Source organism: Acomys russatus, chromosome 17 (genome assembly GCF_903995435.1).
Source record: "Acomys russatus chromosome 17, mAcoRus1.1, whole genome shotgun sequence".
Taxonomy (NCBI): domain Eukaryota; kingdom Metazoa; phylum Chordata; class Mammalia; order Rodentia; family Muridae; genus Acomys; species Acomys russatus.
The window spans coordinates 63,144,423-63,157,412 of NC_067153.1; the positions used below are offsets into that span (position 1 = coordinate 63,144,423).

Consider the following 12,990-nt stretch of genomic DNA (forward strand, 5'->3'; position numbering starts at 1 on the left):
GAGCTAAGGTCATGATTCCAGCAGAGGGGTGAGGGAGAGCGTGCTTGTGGCTGAGGTGCGCTGCAGAGAGCCCTAGTGCAGGGAGTTAGCCGACGGACCGCACCAAGAGTGCCTTGGTAGCTTGGGCCCAGGTGTGGGGCCTGACTGGATAGCACTGACTTGTGTCTGCAGCATGTCACCTCTTCTTCCTGCCCTTCGCGGGTCTCAGGTGTCCGTCTCTAGTTTTGGACACAGCTCCAAGTGCTGCTCATGCCCCTCTTCTCCTACTCCCTCAGGGAGCAGTTGATCCTGCTTTGAGTGTTGAGAGCAAGACTCGGTGGTCCGTTGTGGATGTCTGGTCTGGGGCCAGGCTTGCTTCAGGTCTCTAAAAGCATGCACCAGTCACACACGCACATTCACCTTGCAGAGCCCTAGGCTACTCTCCATGGGCAGCTATGATCAGCAGGGACATAGCCTGGGGTGTCCCCCCCACAAGTCCTTACACCTTTATGCTGTCTCCGTTCTGGTACCTGTGTGAGTGGCCCCAGCTATGTTCCCACAGAGGGACTCTTCTCCTCACAGACGGTGGACTGTAGTGAGTTCAGAGCCTCTGGCATCCCACTTTCAGGGAGTAGCTGCATTCCTTATCCCCCCTCTAGCTTTGAGGCAGCAAGATGGCAGCCTTTGCAACGTGCAGTGGCTCAGGGAGGTTTGCCTGGGTGAAGGTGCAGGGCTGGGGTATCCATAGTGAGTCCCCTGGTGCTTGGCTGCTCCTACAGGGTGACCTGTGCCGCTTTGTGCAAAGGCAGAAGGCAAAATGGCGGGGAGGGAGGATGATGCTAGGCCAGAGCTCAGGCTTCAGCCTGAAGACATGGCTCCTTCTTCTGGTGGAGGAAGAACCCTCCGGGCTTGCCTTGCTGTGGCACACGCCTTTAATCTCAGCACTTGGGAGGCAGAGGCAGGTGGATCGCTGTGAGTTCGAGGCCAGCCTGGTCTAGAAAGTGAGTCCAGGATAGCCAGGGCGGTTAATACAGAGAAACCCTGTCTTGGAAAACAAGCAAACAACAAAACAGAAACACCATTTGGTGAATCAGGGGAGGCATCTAGGACTGGGTGGAGAGCCAGATGTGACACAGCGGGGGGACAAGATTATGTGTGCTCCAGAGCAAAGGTGCCGCTCCTCATGGGACCCCTGGGTTGTCTTCAAATAGGGGGGACATAAACAGTAGGAGTGGTTCTTCCATATTTAAACAAAAACCCAAGTGAACTCTTGTGCAAGGGCCCAAGGGAAGAAAAATCTAACTATGGATGGTGTTGAGGAAAGGTCCAGGGTGGCTCCAGTTAGCATCATCCTGTCCAGACTTCATCTTTTCCCAGGTGGCCTTTGGGTGCTTTGGTTTTTTTGGTTTTTTTTTTCCTTTCTTTTCTTTTTCTTTTCTTGGTTTTTCGAGACAGGGTTTCTCTGTGTAGCCTTGGCTGTCCTGGAATTCTCTTTGTAGACCAGGCTGGCCTTCATCTCGCAGAGATCCTCTTGCCTCCGCCTCCCAAGTGCTGGAACTAAAGGTGTGCACCACCGCCGCCCGGCTTTCCTTTGGGTGCTTTGGAAGGTAGCTCTGGGAAAATCCAGAGCTGTGGGTTCAATTGCAGCAAGACTACATGCTGGCTTGGGGGGTCTCTGGTAACTTCTGACCAGATCACTGAATGACGTCAGCACTGCATGAGGGCTGCTCTGTATGTAGGGGACGGTGAGGATTTAGGAAGAAGGGACAGGCTAGTAGGGAGGCCTTTTCTGGTGATGGGATGGACTCCAGGCTCCAGATGCTAGGCAAACACCACTGAGCTGTGCCCTCCATGAGATATCCCCAGGTAGCCTGTGGCACTGGTGGGCTGGCATTGGTTGTGGCAGGCAGCAGAAATGGGCCGGGGGCGGGGCGGGCACAGAGATAGTTCAGAGAGAATTCCAGGTGAGGCAGGTTTCGATATGGTCTTAACCACTGAACCATCTCCCCAGACCCTTTCCTTTCTCTTGCCCCTCCTAGCAAACGAGGGCTCCTCAAGCCTGGACTGGGATGGGGATATGTGCAGGGTCCCAGCTGGTCTAGACCGGCTCCAGGTGGCTGCAGCCTGGTCTGCACTTTGGGTACAGCCCTGCCCTGCAAGCGGTAACTGGTTAAAGCTGCGGTCTTCGCGGCTGCTGGAGACCATGGAATGCAAGCTCGGAAAAAGAGCCCCCTTGGAGATGGAGGGCATGGCCCTGGGTTCTAGACCCTAGTGTGCCACCACCTAGCTGTATGACCTTGAGCAAATGCCATTATGTCTTTTGAGTCTATTTATAAAATGGGGAAGAGTTGGCATGCTTTTGGAAAGATTTCTCAGGCTCCACCCGGTTCTGAAATTCAGCAATTTCTCAACTAGTGTACATCCATCCTGCGAGGGGTTATTAGGAAGGCCACTGGTGAGAAACCAACATCCCGCGGGCCCAGCCTGGCAACGCCACGCTCTTTTGGAAAGGACTTTGAAAGTCAGATCGCTCATTGGCAGGAGTGAAGCTGGGTTCTAGCTGCCACTTTGGGGGCCAGAGACCCTGCTAGGCCAGATGCCAAGGCTGAGGCCCAACCCACCATCCATCTCCTGGGTGTGTCCCAGAGTTGCTTGCCTAAGCCCTGACCTGCTCTGGTTGCCCAGAGTGGCAGAGAGTGACACCCCAGGACAGTCTGAGCAAGGGACAAAGGCGGAGCCGGGCCTAGGGTAGTGGTGGGCAGGAGGGAGAGGGCGCGGTTGGCACCGGGAGCAGCTGGAGGGGAGGAGATCCTGCTCTGGGGAAGCCCTGCGGGCGGGCGCGGCTTTACAACACCCCCTCCTTCTAGTCGGTTATTTCGGACCCCGGGACCCGATCCCGGGTCCGGCTTGGGGAGCCTAGTGGGTCTGGAAGCTGCTATATTTAGTCGGCGCGGCGGGCGAGAGGAAAACTATTTATAGATCAAACAATCCGCGCTCCCTGCGTCAATGGAACCCCGCGTGCGTCACGCGCGCAGACATTCCAGGCCCCCCCTCTTCGCCCCGCCCCCTCGGGCTCCCCGTCCCCGCGCCTCCTCCTGGCCGCCTCCCGCCGGAACCGCGCCGCCCCCCGCGCCCTTGTATGGCCAAAGCTCGCCGGGCCGCGTGCGTCAGTGATGCCCCCGCCCCTCCCCATGCGTCACGGAGCGCTTAAGAGGAGGGTCGGGCTCGCCAGGGGAGCCCCAGTGCAGGAGGCTGCGAAAGTTGGGGGAGTGTGCGAAGAGGACTGCGGAGCGCACGCGGGACTAGGCTGCGACGGGTCGCTGGTCCCGGCCAAGGGGAGTGGGAGCCGGCCGGGTAGGTACCCCGCGGGGAGCGTGCGTCTGTTTTTAGGGGTAGTGTGTGAAAGAGATGAGAGTACGCGCGGGCGAAAAGGATGTCTTTGGGTCGGTTTACAAACAAGAGTGAGTAGGGTGCATTTTTGGTGTTAAAGGGTAGCTAGCTCTTGGAGTAGGGTGAGCGCGGGCTTGAAGTTTGGGGTGTGGGTGAAGGGTCTGCAAGGTGGTTGGTGCCGGTAAGTAGCGGAGGCTTGTCTTGCAATCCTCGTTCCTCTCCCTCCTCCCCAACCAGGTTGCTCAGCGCGGCACGCCGTACTCTGTACTCTGGGCTTGGGTGCTGATCGCGGGGTGGGAGATGTCTGAGCGATGTGCGGGGAAGAAGGTACACGGAAGAGCTTTAGCGATGCTGGGACTCACCCAGCTCCAAGTAGGATTGCATTTCCACCGCTTTCCTTCCCAGATTCCCAGCCCCTCTCCTCGGGTGTTCACTTAACTCTTCAGAGACTGTACTTTTTTAGATTCCCTCACTGACCTTTCTGTCTGAATGGTGCAGGAAGACTTGGGCATTACTGAAGGAAATGGCTAGCTAGATTGGCTGGGTAATTGCCTTGTTGGCGTAGGTTGTCAGGGTATCTGGAAGCGTAGGAAGGGCCGTTTTCGCTGTAGCCTGGTGTAGTCAGGAAAAGAGACACATGGAGACTGGGTCGACATTGCTCCTGCTGCAGCCTTAGTGGGGTGCTGACTTGGGGAGAACTCTTCTGTCAATCCGGGCCGCTTGCAGATCACCCCAGTGGTCCCTTTTGATTCTGTGAGGGAGGGTGCAGCCCGAGGCTTGCTCACCTAACAGGTGCAAGCCACCGTGTAGCCAGAGACTTGCCCCAAGCCGGATTCTCCCACCCCCTCCTTCAGCCCCGCCTCTTCTTCCTCCTCCTCCCTCCTTGGGGCACTCCACCCCCACCCCACATACCCAGGAGGCTTGATGCAGGTCTGTATCTTGTGTTGCAGACTATCTGCCCCGAAGCAGGGTAGATTGGCAGGGCTTGATCCGGATGTCGAGTGTCCAAGTGGAGAAACAGGATTTGAATGAAGCTGGAACAAATGCCCAGTCCTGACTGGCTGCCACCTTCCTTCCTCCACCCCTAACCCATCCCTGCCCAGGCTTCTTGTTGCAAGCAGAGGCAGAAGTGGCCATGTTTATTTCTCACAGGTGCTGTGTGCCTGAGGGGACGTGCCACAGGGCAGGCAGGGCCGGGACTTTGGGGGGTGGGCACTGTTGTCTGGGAAGTTGTGTATGTCTGGCCAGGGGTGCAGATGTCCTGTTGAGGCACTTAGGGGTGAGGTGGGGATGGGAAGGCTTCAGGTGCCAGCAGATGGTGACAGTCTTTACCTCACACTGCCCCGCCCTCTGCTTGAGTTCTGTGTGGTTTGCTTTCCCAACTAACTAGAAAGGCTAGGACTGTACAGACCCCAGACTTGGGGGTGGGAAGAGACACTGGGTCCTGTAGCCGCCTCTGCAGGATTTTTGACCAGATGTAAACTCAAGGGCCTCCCCAGAACTCTCTGATGGATCAGGTGCTTCGGGCTTTGTGTGTGTGTGTGTGTGTGTGTGTGTGTGTGTGTGTGTGTGTGTGTGTGTCCTCTGCTGAGCCCCTGGATGCTTGGCAACAGACATCTGCTTTAGTAGAGGGACGAGGCAGGGACAAGTTGTCCTCAGGCACCCACCAGTAGGCCCCTCCGCCCTGCCTTACAGCCCTGGGACTCCCGCTGGGTTCACTGAGAAGTTTCTCTTGGGAGCCGCTGTCTCTCCTGCTGTCCAGGGCCTGCTCCCTGGGTCTTTTCTGCTCAGCTTCTCACCTCCCTTCAACATATGGTATTTAAGATTGTACTTTGAGTTTTTAGTTGTATCTGATTACAAGCGTATGTGTGCGCGCGCACAGGCACACAGTTGTCCTACAAGGCTAGAGGGCATCGCAGACCCTTGGACCAGAGTTACAGATGGTTGTGAGCCACCTGATGTCAGTGCTGGGAACTGAACTTAGGTCCTCTTAGTCACTGAGCCATTTCTCCAGCTCCACTTTATGGTATTTAAAAGTCTGTGGCTGCGTTACTCAACACTGGAGGAGCTGGGGATAGTGAGGGGACCTGGTCCCCCCAACTCCTGGAAATGTCCCAGAGAGCACAGACTGTGTGTCGCTGCAGATGGTAGCACTGTGGAGCCAGTGGGACCAGCACACAGGGCTGAGGTGGTGCTGGCACCTGCTGCTGCTTTCTCCCAGGGCCGCTGTGGTGGATGAGGGCTGCGCCTTGGCTGGTAGCTTTTCCTCCATTTCCAGGATGTCTCCACAGACACTGGTGGTGTGGGGTTGGGGGACTGAGGAAGGGGTGTGCAGGGCCTGGTGTGTGCCTGGGAATGTATTCCCAGGAAGTGCCCAGTTAAAAAAAAAAACTACAGATCTGTTCCTGAGGGCTAGGCCGAAGCACCATGGGTTGCCTCTCCCAGGCCCCACCCAGGAACAAGGAGTCTGGGGGTTGGAGGAACACAGCTTCCCCCTGTTCCTGCAGGGAGACGCTGGCCAGAAGCCTTCCCTAGTTCCCAGGCCCGCTGGGGTGTGGCTGGCCTTCTGACTAAGCCCTCATCGACTGAGGGGGTACTCGGCCATGGGATTAGGGTTCCTGGTTTCTGTGGTCTTGGGCCTGCCACCTGGCTGCCCTGGGTCTACCAAGCTCCTTCCTTCCCCCGCTGACTCCTCCCCTTCCCTCTCTTGGGTCTCCTTCTCCAGAGATGCCCTGTATCCAAGCCCAGTATGGAACACCAGCGACGAGCCCCGGACCGCGTGACCACCTGACAGGCGACCCCCTGGCCCTTGAGTTCAGCAAGCCTACCATGGACCTAGCCAGCCCTGAGGCAGCACCCACTGCACCCACTGCGCTGCCCAGTTTCAGCACCTTCATGGACGGGTACACCGGAGAGTTTGACACCTTCTTATACCAGCTGCCGGGGACAGCCCAGCCATGCTCCTCAGCCTCTTCCTCGGCCTCCTCTACGTCTTCTTCCTCCTCCTCAGCCACCTCCCCTGCCTCTGCTTCCTTCAAGTTTGAGGACTTCCAGGTGTACGGCTGTTATCCTGGCACTCTGAGTGGCCCTTTAGATGAGACCCTGTCCTCCAGCGGCTCTGACTACTATGGGAGTCCCTGCTCAGCCCCCTCGCCTTCTACACCCAGCTTCCAGCCACCCCAGCTCTCTCCCTGGGATGGCTCCTTTGGCCACTTCTCCCCCAGCCAGACTTACGAAGGCCTTCGGGCTTGGACAGAGCAGCTGCCCAAGGCTTCTGGGCCTCCGCCACCTCCTCCAGCCTTCTTCTCCTTCAGCCCCCCGACTGGTCCCAGCCCTAGCCTGGCCCAGAGTTCCCTCAAGTTGTTCCCACCACCAGCCACCCACCAGCTCGGGCAGGGAGACAGCTACCCCATGTCAGCGGCTGCTTTCCCAGGCTTGGTGCCCACTTCTCCGAACCATGACACTTCCGGCATTCTGGATGCACCTGTGACCTCCGCCAAGGGCCGGAACGGGGCTGCAGGTGGCAGCGAGGGCCGCTGTGCTGTGTGCGGGGACAACGCTTCATGCCAGCATTATGGGGTCCGTACCTGTGAGGGCTGCAAAGGCTTCTTCAAGGTACATTGCTGTTTTGGGTGACTGTGTCCTGCTGGAGGCTGAGGGGTGGGGGGTGGGGTAAGTGTGGTTGGGGTGCGGTGGGGGTGGTGTCATCACCTTGGGATCTGTAGTCACCGCCCTTGGGGGTTTCTTCCCAGCTGGTCTGTCAGGCACAGATGTACCATCTTAGGTGCTGGGACTCTTCACTCACAGTAGGGGGCGGGGGCAGGGGTCCACAGATCTCTAGGGCTGCAGAAAGCTGATGGGAGAGGGCAGAAGGTGTGGCCTGCAGTGGTGTTGGGAGCAGAAATCCTAGTGGGCAGCCTCTGGTTCTTCCCGGCCTCCCCACCCTACCCCCCCCCCCCACCTTGGTGGCAAGAGGGCCACAGGCACTTATGTCCCTGGCACTGAATGAAAGGATCCAGGCAGAGGGCTTGGTTCTTGCAGGCTGGGGGTGGACTTGGGAACAGGCTGTGTGTTTGTCCCGGTGCTGGGTGCCTGCTTGGCTACCCATCCCACCCCCTTAGCTGTCTCCTCCCTGCCCCAGGAAAGGACAAGTGGACATATGCAGACACCTGTTCGGAACAGGTGTCCTGACAGCCTTGGGGGTTCCTAGCCCCTAGTCTTGGGTTCTGGGGTCTTCCTTTTGAAGCAGAAACCTCCCCTAATGCCTCCCAGACTTCCCTCCCCACTCTGGCCCTCGATGGCTCCCTCCCCTACACCCAAATGTTAGGAAAATAGCTATGAACAGAGAGTGCTTTTGTCTGCGTAGGCAGCAGGATCTGGACGGTCCCCTCCCCTTGGCCCCCCCTCACAACCCTCCCCCTGCCCCCCCCCCCCGCACAACCCCATGCTCTGACAGCCTGTTCCGTGTTGCCCCCCCTCCAGCGCACAGTACAGAAAAGTGCCAAGTACATCTGCCTGGCAAACAAGGACTGCCCTGTGGACAAGAGGCGGCGCAACCGCTGCCAGTTCTGTCGCTTCCAGAAGTGCCTGGCTGTGGGCATGGTGAAGGAAGGTGGGTGGCAGGATGGGGCCCTCGGCATAGGCGACCTGATGGGGTGGGGCAGCCAGGCTCGCCAGGCGTCTCCACCGTATTCCCTGCTCCCACCTTGAGACTCCAGCCCCTAAACGCAGATGCAGTTTAAAAAAAATTTTTTTTCTCCCTACCTGCCTTCTGGCGAGGGTGGGTGGGGAGGGCCTTTTAGGGTGCCATGATCTGGGTTCTCTGACTTCTTCTGACTTCTCAGAATGTACAGTATGAGTTGAAGACTCTCAGTTGTTGCTGTTTCTCTGCAGTTGTCCGGACAGACAGCCTAAAGGGGCGTCGGGGACGGCTGCCTTCAAAGCCCAAGCAGCCCCCAGATTCCTCCCCGACCAGTCTCCTCACTTCCCTCATCCGGGCACACTTGGACTCGGGGCCTAGCACTACCAAGTTGGACTACTCCAAGGTGAGCTTCCACCTGGCCACCGTGCCCCTGGAAACACGTGCCATGCCTTTGTGGTGTTGGGAAAGGCTCTTCCTGGGCAGCATTAGACACCAAGGATTCCCCTCCATGTTGTCCGGCTGTCGAAGTGCGCTCGGGCGGGCGTAGGCTGCATGAGCCCATTATGAGCAGCTGCCATAGCCCTGGGGTTTCCTGTGGGAGTCAACAAGCACACGGGCCCTGTGTAGGCCTCACCTGCACTCCTGGATCTGCCGTCAAATGCACAGTGCGGCACGGCTGTCCGTGGGATGGTATGGCTGCTGTGTGTGGGGGGTGTTGTCTATGAAACAGCTGTTCGTGGCACGGTGCGGCTGTCCGTGGCATGGTGTGGCTGCTGCGGTCGGGGGCGGGGGGCATCTATGGCACGGCTGTCCGTGGAGTGGCGTGGCTGCTGAGGGGTCTTCTGTGGCACTTACGTCTCCGTGTTCCTTTCAGTTCCAGGAGCTGGTGCTGCCCCGCTTCGGGAAGGAAGATGCCGGTGACGTGCAGCAGTTCTATGACTTGCTCTCCGGTTCCCTGGATGTTATCCGAAAGTGGGCAGAGAAGATCCCCGGCTTTGCAGAGCTTTCCCCAGGAGACCAAGACCTGTTGCTGGAGTCTGCCTTCCTTGAGCTCTTCATCCTCCGCCTGGCCTACCGGTGAGCCGCCCACCATCCTCGGCCCTAGCCCTGCCGCGCCAGCTGGCCACACCCGAGCCCTGACTGTCCGCCATCTCTCTCCCGCCAGATCTAAGCCGGGCGAGGGGAAGCTCATCTTTTGCTCTGGCCTGGTCCTCCACCGGCTACAGTGTGCCCGTGGCTTTGGCGACTGGATTGACAGCATCTTAGCCTTCTCACGGTCCCTGCATAGCTTGGCTGTTGACGTCCCTGCCTTTGCCTGCCTGTCTGCTCTGGTCCTCATCACTGGTGAGTGGCAGGCACCAGGTTGGGCCCAAGGGTTGCAGAGCCATTGGGTAGATGGCATCCAGCTGTTGTGGGGGGGCCCTAGAGCGCCTGCAGCAGCAGTGGTGTGTTAGGATCCGCCAAGGGGTCTCTGTTCACCCCTAAAGCTCAAGCCAGCCTCTGAATGACCCCAGACTCCTCGGGGTATGACTGTAGGTGCTGGGCATCTGGTTTAGGGTTTCTGTTGGTCTTGGAGCCTCCCTGTCAATCTGGAAACCCACAGCAAAGTGTGCACTTGAGTCTCTCACATGCTGTACGTGGGTAGCCAGCACTGTGTTCCGGTACGGAGGGCCAGCTTCAGCTCTGTTAGACCCCCTCCCTGCCAGCCGCAGGGGTTGTCCCTGTCACAGATACTAGAATGTGTATCACATGGACTGGGTTCTGGGGTTAACCGTGCAGGTTTCTGGTCCCTTCTGCTTCGGGGAACTCACCTGAACAGAACAAAATCACAAGAGCTGAGTCTTGAAGGGGTAGTGAGGAGGTGTAACTCAGCTCTCCCTTGTGGTAGCCCCAAGTCACTCCTGTGAGACTCCTGTGGCACAGTGTGGAACTTGTATCTCAGGAAACCTGCTTTAGGTTTTTATTTTGTTGTTTTGGTCTGTTTTTTTTGTTTGTTTGTTTGGGTTTGGGGGGGTTGTTTGTTTTGTTTTGTTTTGAGACAGGGTTTCTCTGTGTAGCCTTGACTGTCCTGGACTCACTTTGTAGACCAGGCTGACCTTGAACTCACAAAGACCGGCCTGCCTCCCCACCCCACCCCCCAAGTGCTAGGGTTTTATTTTGTTTGTCTGAACTTTTGCAAGTCATTCAAGCTATCGGGAGCCCCAGTCTCTCCCTTGGGAGTGTGGAAAACAATGGTTTCAAATGCTGAGCCGTCTGGGAGATGGGTACCTGTGTGGGAGCGGGTGTCAACCGAGTGGCTGACTCTGCTCTTCCTGCTGCAGACCGGCACGGGCTCCAGGAGCCTCGGCGGGTGGAGGAGCTGCAGAACCGCATTGCCAGCTGCCTGAAGGAGCACATGGCCACTGTGGCAGGAGAGCCGCAGCCAGCCAGCTGCCTGTCACGCCTGTTGGGAAAACTTCCTGAGCTTCGGACCCTGTGCACCCAAGGCCTGCAGCGCATCTTCTACCTCAAGCTGGAGGACCTGGTGCCCCCTCCGCCAATTGTGGACAAGATCTTTATGGACACGTTGTCCTTCTAGCCCCTACCCTGGACTCATGTGCACACACACACGTGCATGCTCTTACGTCACCCATGTGCCTTTAAAAGCCCACGGACCCCCAGAGCACCCCCCCAGCCTGGTTCTGAGGAAAGACTGACCCTACCTCCTCACTTCAGAAGATGGACGGGGAGCTCAAGACCCTGGGGGAGAGTGTGTATTCACGGGGTGACCCCCACTCTTTGTCTTGTCCCTCAGTCCTGGCCTTTGTGTGTGTGTGTTTTTTTTGTTTTGTTTTGTTTTTTGTAAGATAAACCATTTTTAACAAATACTGCCCTGCTGTAAATAAGCTGAAGCTGCTGTAAATACAGACAGGAAGAGGTTTAGGTGGGGGTTGGGAGGAAGGAATGGGTCCCCCCCCCCAACAGCCTGGGCAAGCCTTTCTGGCCTCCAACCTGGGATCTCTTCCACTCTCCTTGCACATGTACATAACTGTCACTCCAGAAGGTGAATGACGGATTCTGATTTATATTTGTGTATTTTTTTTCCTGGATTTATAGGATGTGACTTTTCTGATTAATATATTTAATATATTGAATAAAAAACAGACATGTAGCTGAAGCAGTTTGTCTCTGACGTCACTGCACTAATTATATAAGAGATGGCGACAGCAACCGGCCAATCTTAGCAGTAACATTTGCAGTAAGAGCCGGTAAGCCTCAGTTACCGGTAGGTGCAGGTCATGACGAAGCCTGCCTCCTGCCATTGCTGGGACTGGCTTTCCTCTCTCTCACACGCACACATCTCGCTGTGCAGCACAGATGCTGTGGTTGGCTTCACGCCGTGGGCCCTCCACTCCCCACCTCCTGAGTGTTGGGATTGTACCTGCATCTGGAGCTGGTTCCTAACTCAGGAACTACAGGCCTCGGCCTCTCCTGACCGCTGACGGATGTGCCCACAGTGGGCCGAGGGGGACCTACGCTTTAGAGCAGATGGGATGGACCTGGCTTCAGGTCTCGGGTGTGTCTGTCAGCGTTTTGACCCTGGGGTAGATAAAGGACAGTTTGTGATTTAGGCTTTTTTCTTAAATATTAAAAAACAAAACAAAACAAAAAACACTTATTGGGTTAAAAAAAAACCTCACAGTTTTGGCCAGGCATGGTGGCATGCCTTTAATCACAGCACTAGGGAGGCAGAGGCAGGTGGATCTTTGGGGGCCAAGCTGGTCTATAAAGCAAGTTCCAGGACAGTCAGGTCTACATAGAGAAACCCTGTCTCAGAAAAAAAAGATTGGTGTGTGCACATGTGTGCGTGTGTGTATGTGTGTGTACATACATGCTGTAGCGTGTGTGTAGAAGTCAGAAGACAAGTTGGGGGAGTTAAGTCTCTTCCAATGTGTAAGTCCCAGAGATATAAGTTAGATCGGCCATCTTGGCAGTAAGTACTTGTATCCCCTGAGCTGTCTCACCAGTCCTTTTTTATTTTGGGGTGATGCTGGGGCCTCACATGTGCCTGGCAAGCCTTCTACACTACCCCCCAGGCCTCTGGCTTCTTGGTTTGCACGTTTGTAAGAACAGGAAAGAATAAACCTAACCCTCTGCACTGTTAGAGTCAGAGGTGTTTTAATGTGTGGTGAGCCTGGGAACCGCGGTGGCTGACGTCACAGTCAGTTTTGTTTAATCTCCATCCGGAGCGTTCCCCCACCCTCTGCCAACCCAGGCCACAGGATCTGCAGCCGGCAGTCTTTGGATTCCCAGCAGGAGGAGTGTTCTCGAGTCAGTGCCTGTGCCCCAGTTCACTTGCTTATTGGCCACTCATTTAGGGCCTGCAGAGGCAGGTTCAGCCGTGGTTCCTCAGTGGTGGAGCCCCTGCCTAGAGTATGCAAGGGTTGGATTTGATCCCCAGCACTAGAGGAGGTGGGAAACCGTGACAGGCCGTCAAGAGGCGGGGCCTGGCCACCGTCACCATGCTTCAGTTGGCATCAACTCACAGGAGCCCTAGAGGCGCGACCCTCATGGCTTTTGCTCACCACCCTCGGCCCAGGACCCCAGGCGACGTCTCCACAGCCTCCTTATGCTGGGAGTTGGATCAGGGTGGGCAAAACAGGCTCTGCTCCAGTCAGTACGGAGAGCTGCCCCCGGACCCCCAGTCCCAGTGTGACTAAGGAGCCCCATGTATGCGCCTTCACTTGAGATCCGGGAATACATTTCAGTCTCAGGCCTAAGAAAGGTCCATGGGCGGCTGGCTTTGGCAGACGCTGCCTAGCATGGTGGGTGTCCCCTCGGTGCTATGGACGTCCCAGCATGCACCCCGGGACCCCTATTTGCTTCAGCAGGAGCCCCAGCACCCACTCGGGTTCTCTTTGCTGTCAGGGAAGCCATTGCCTCAATCCGGACTCAGTTTCCCTATCTCTTTGATGATGCTGGCTGGGAGCCAACACCAG

The 12,990-nt window shown here is 56.9% G+C and overlaps 1 protein-coding gene across 1 annotated transcript; it reads left to right on the forward strand.

Moving 5' to 3' along the window:
• The first annotated feature begins 3,176 nt into the window (after positions 1 to 3,176).
• Positions 3,177 to 10,600, forward strand: Nr4a1 (nuclear receptor subfamily 4 group A member 1). The gene is made up of 7 exons (XM_051160374.1): positions 3,177 to 3,333; positions 6,095 to 6,984; positions 7,852 to 7,981; positions 8,263 to 8,414; positions 8,886 to 9,088; positions 9,177 to 9,355; positions 10,333 to 10,600. Exons 2-7 carry the CDS (start codon positions 6,097 to 6,099, stop codon positions 10,587 to 10,589), a joined length of 1,809 nt encoding a protein of 602 aa, XP_051016331.1. The 5' UTR covers positions 3,177 to 3,333; positions 6,095 to 6,096; the 3' UTR covers positions 10,590 to 10,600.
• The last annotated feature ends 2,390 nt before the right edge of the window (positions 10,601 to 12,990 follow it).

What these genes read in the sequence shown, in the direction of transcription:
- Nr4a1 (XM_051160374.1), top strand. Translation starts at nt 6,097, where the DNA reads ATGCCCTGTATCCAAGCCCAGTATGGAACACCAGCGACGAGCCCCGGA. An exon ending in CCAAGTTGGACTACTCCAAG is followed by an intron (nt 8,415 to 8,885) that starts GTGAGCTTCCAC and finishes TGTTCCTTTCAG; the next exon opens with TTCCAGGAGCTGGTGCTGCC. An exon ending in ATCCTCCGCCTGGCCTACCG is followed by an intron (nt 9,089 to 9,176) that starts GTGAGCCGCCCA and finishes CTCTCCCGCCAG; the next exon opens with ATCTAAGCCGGGCGAGGGGA.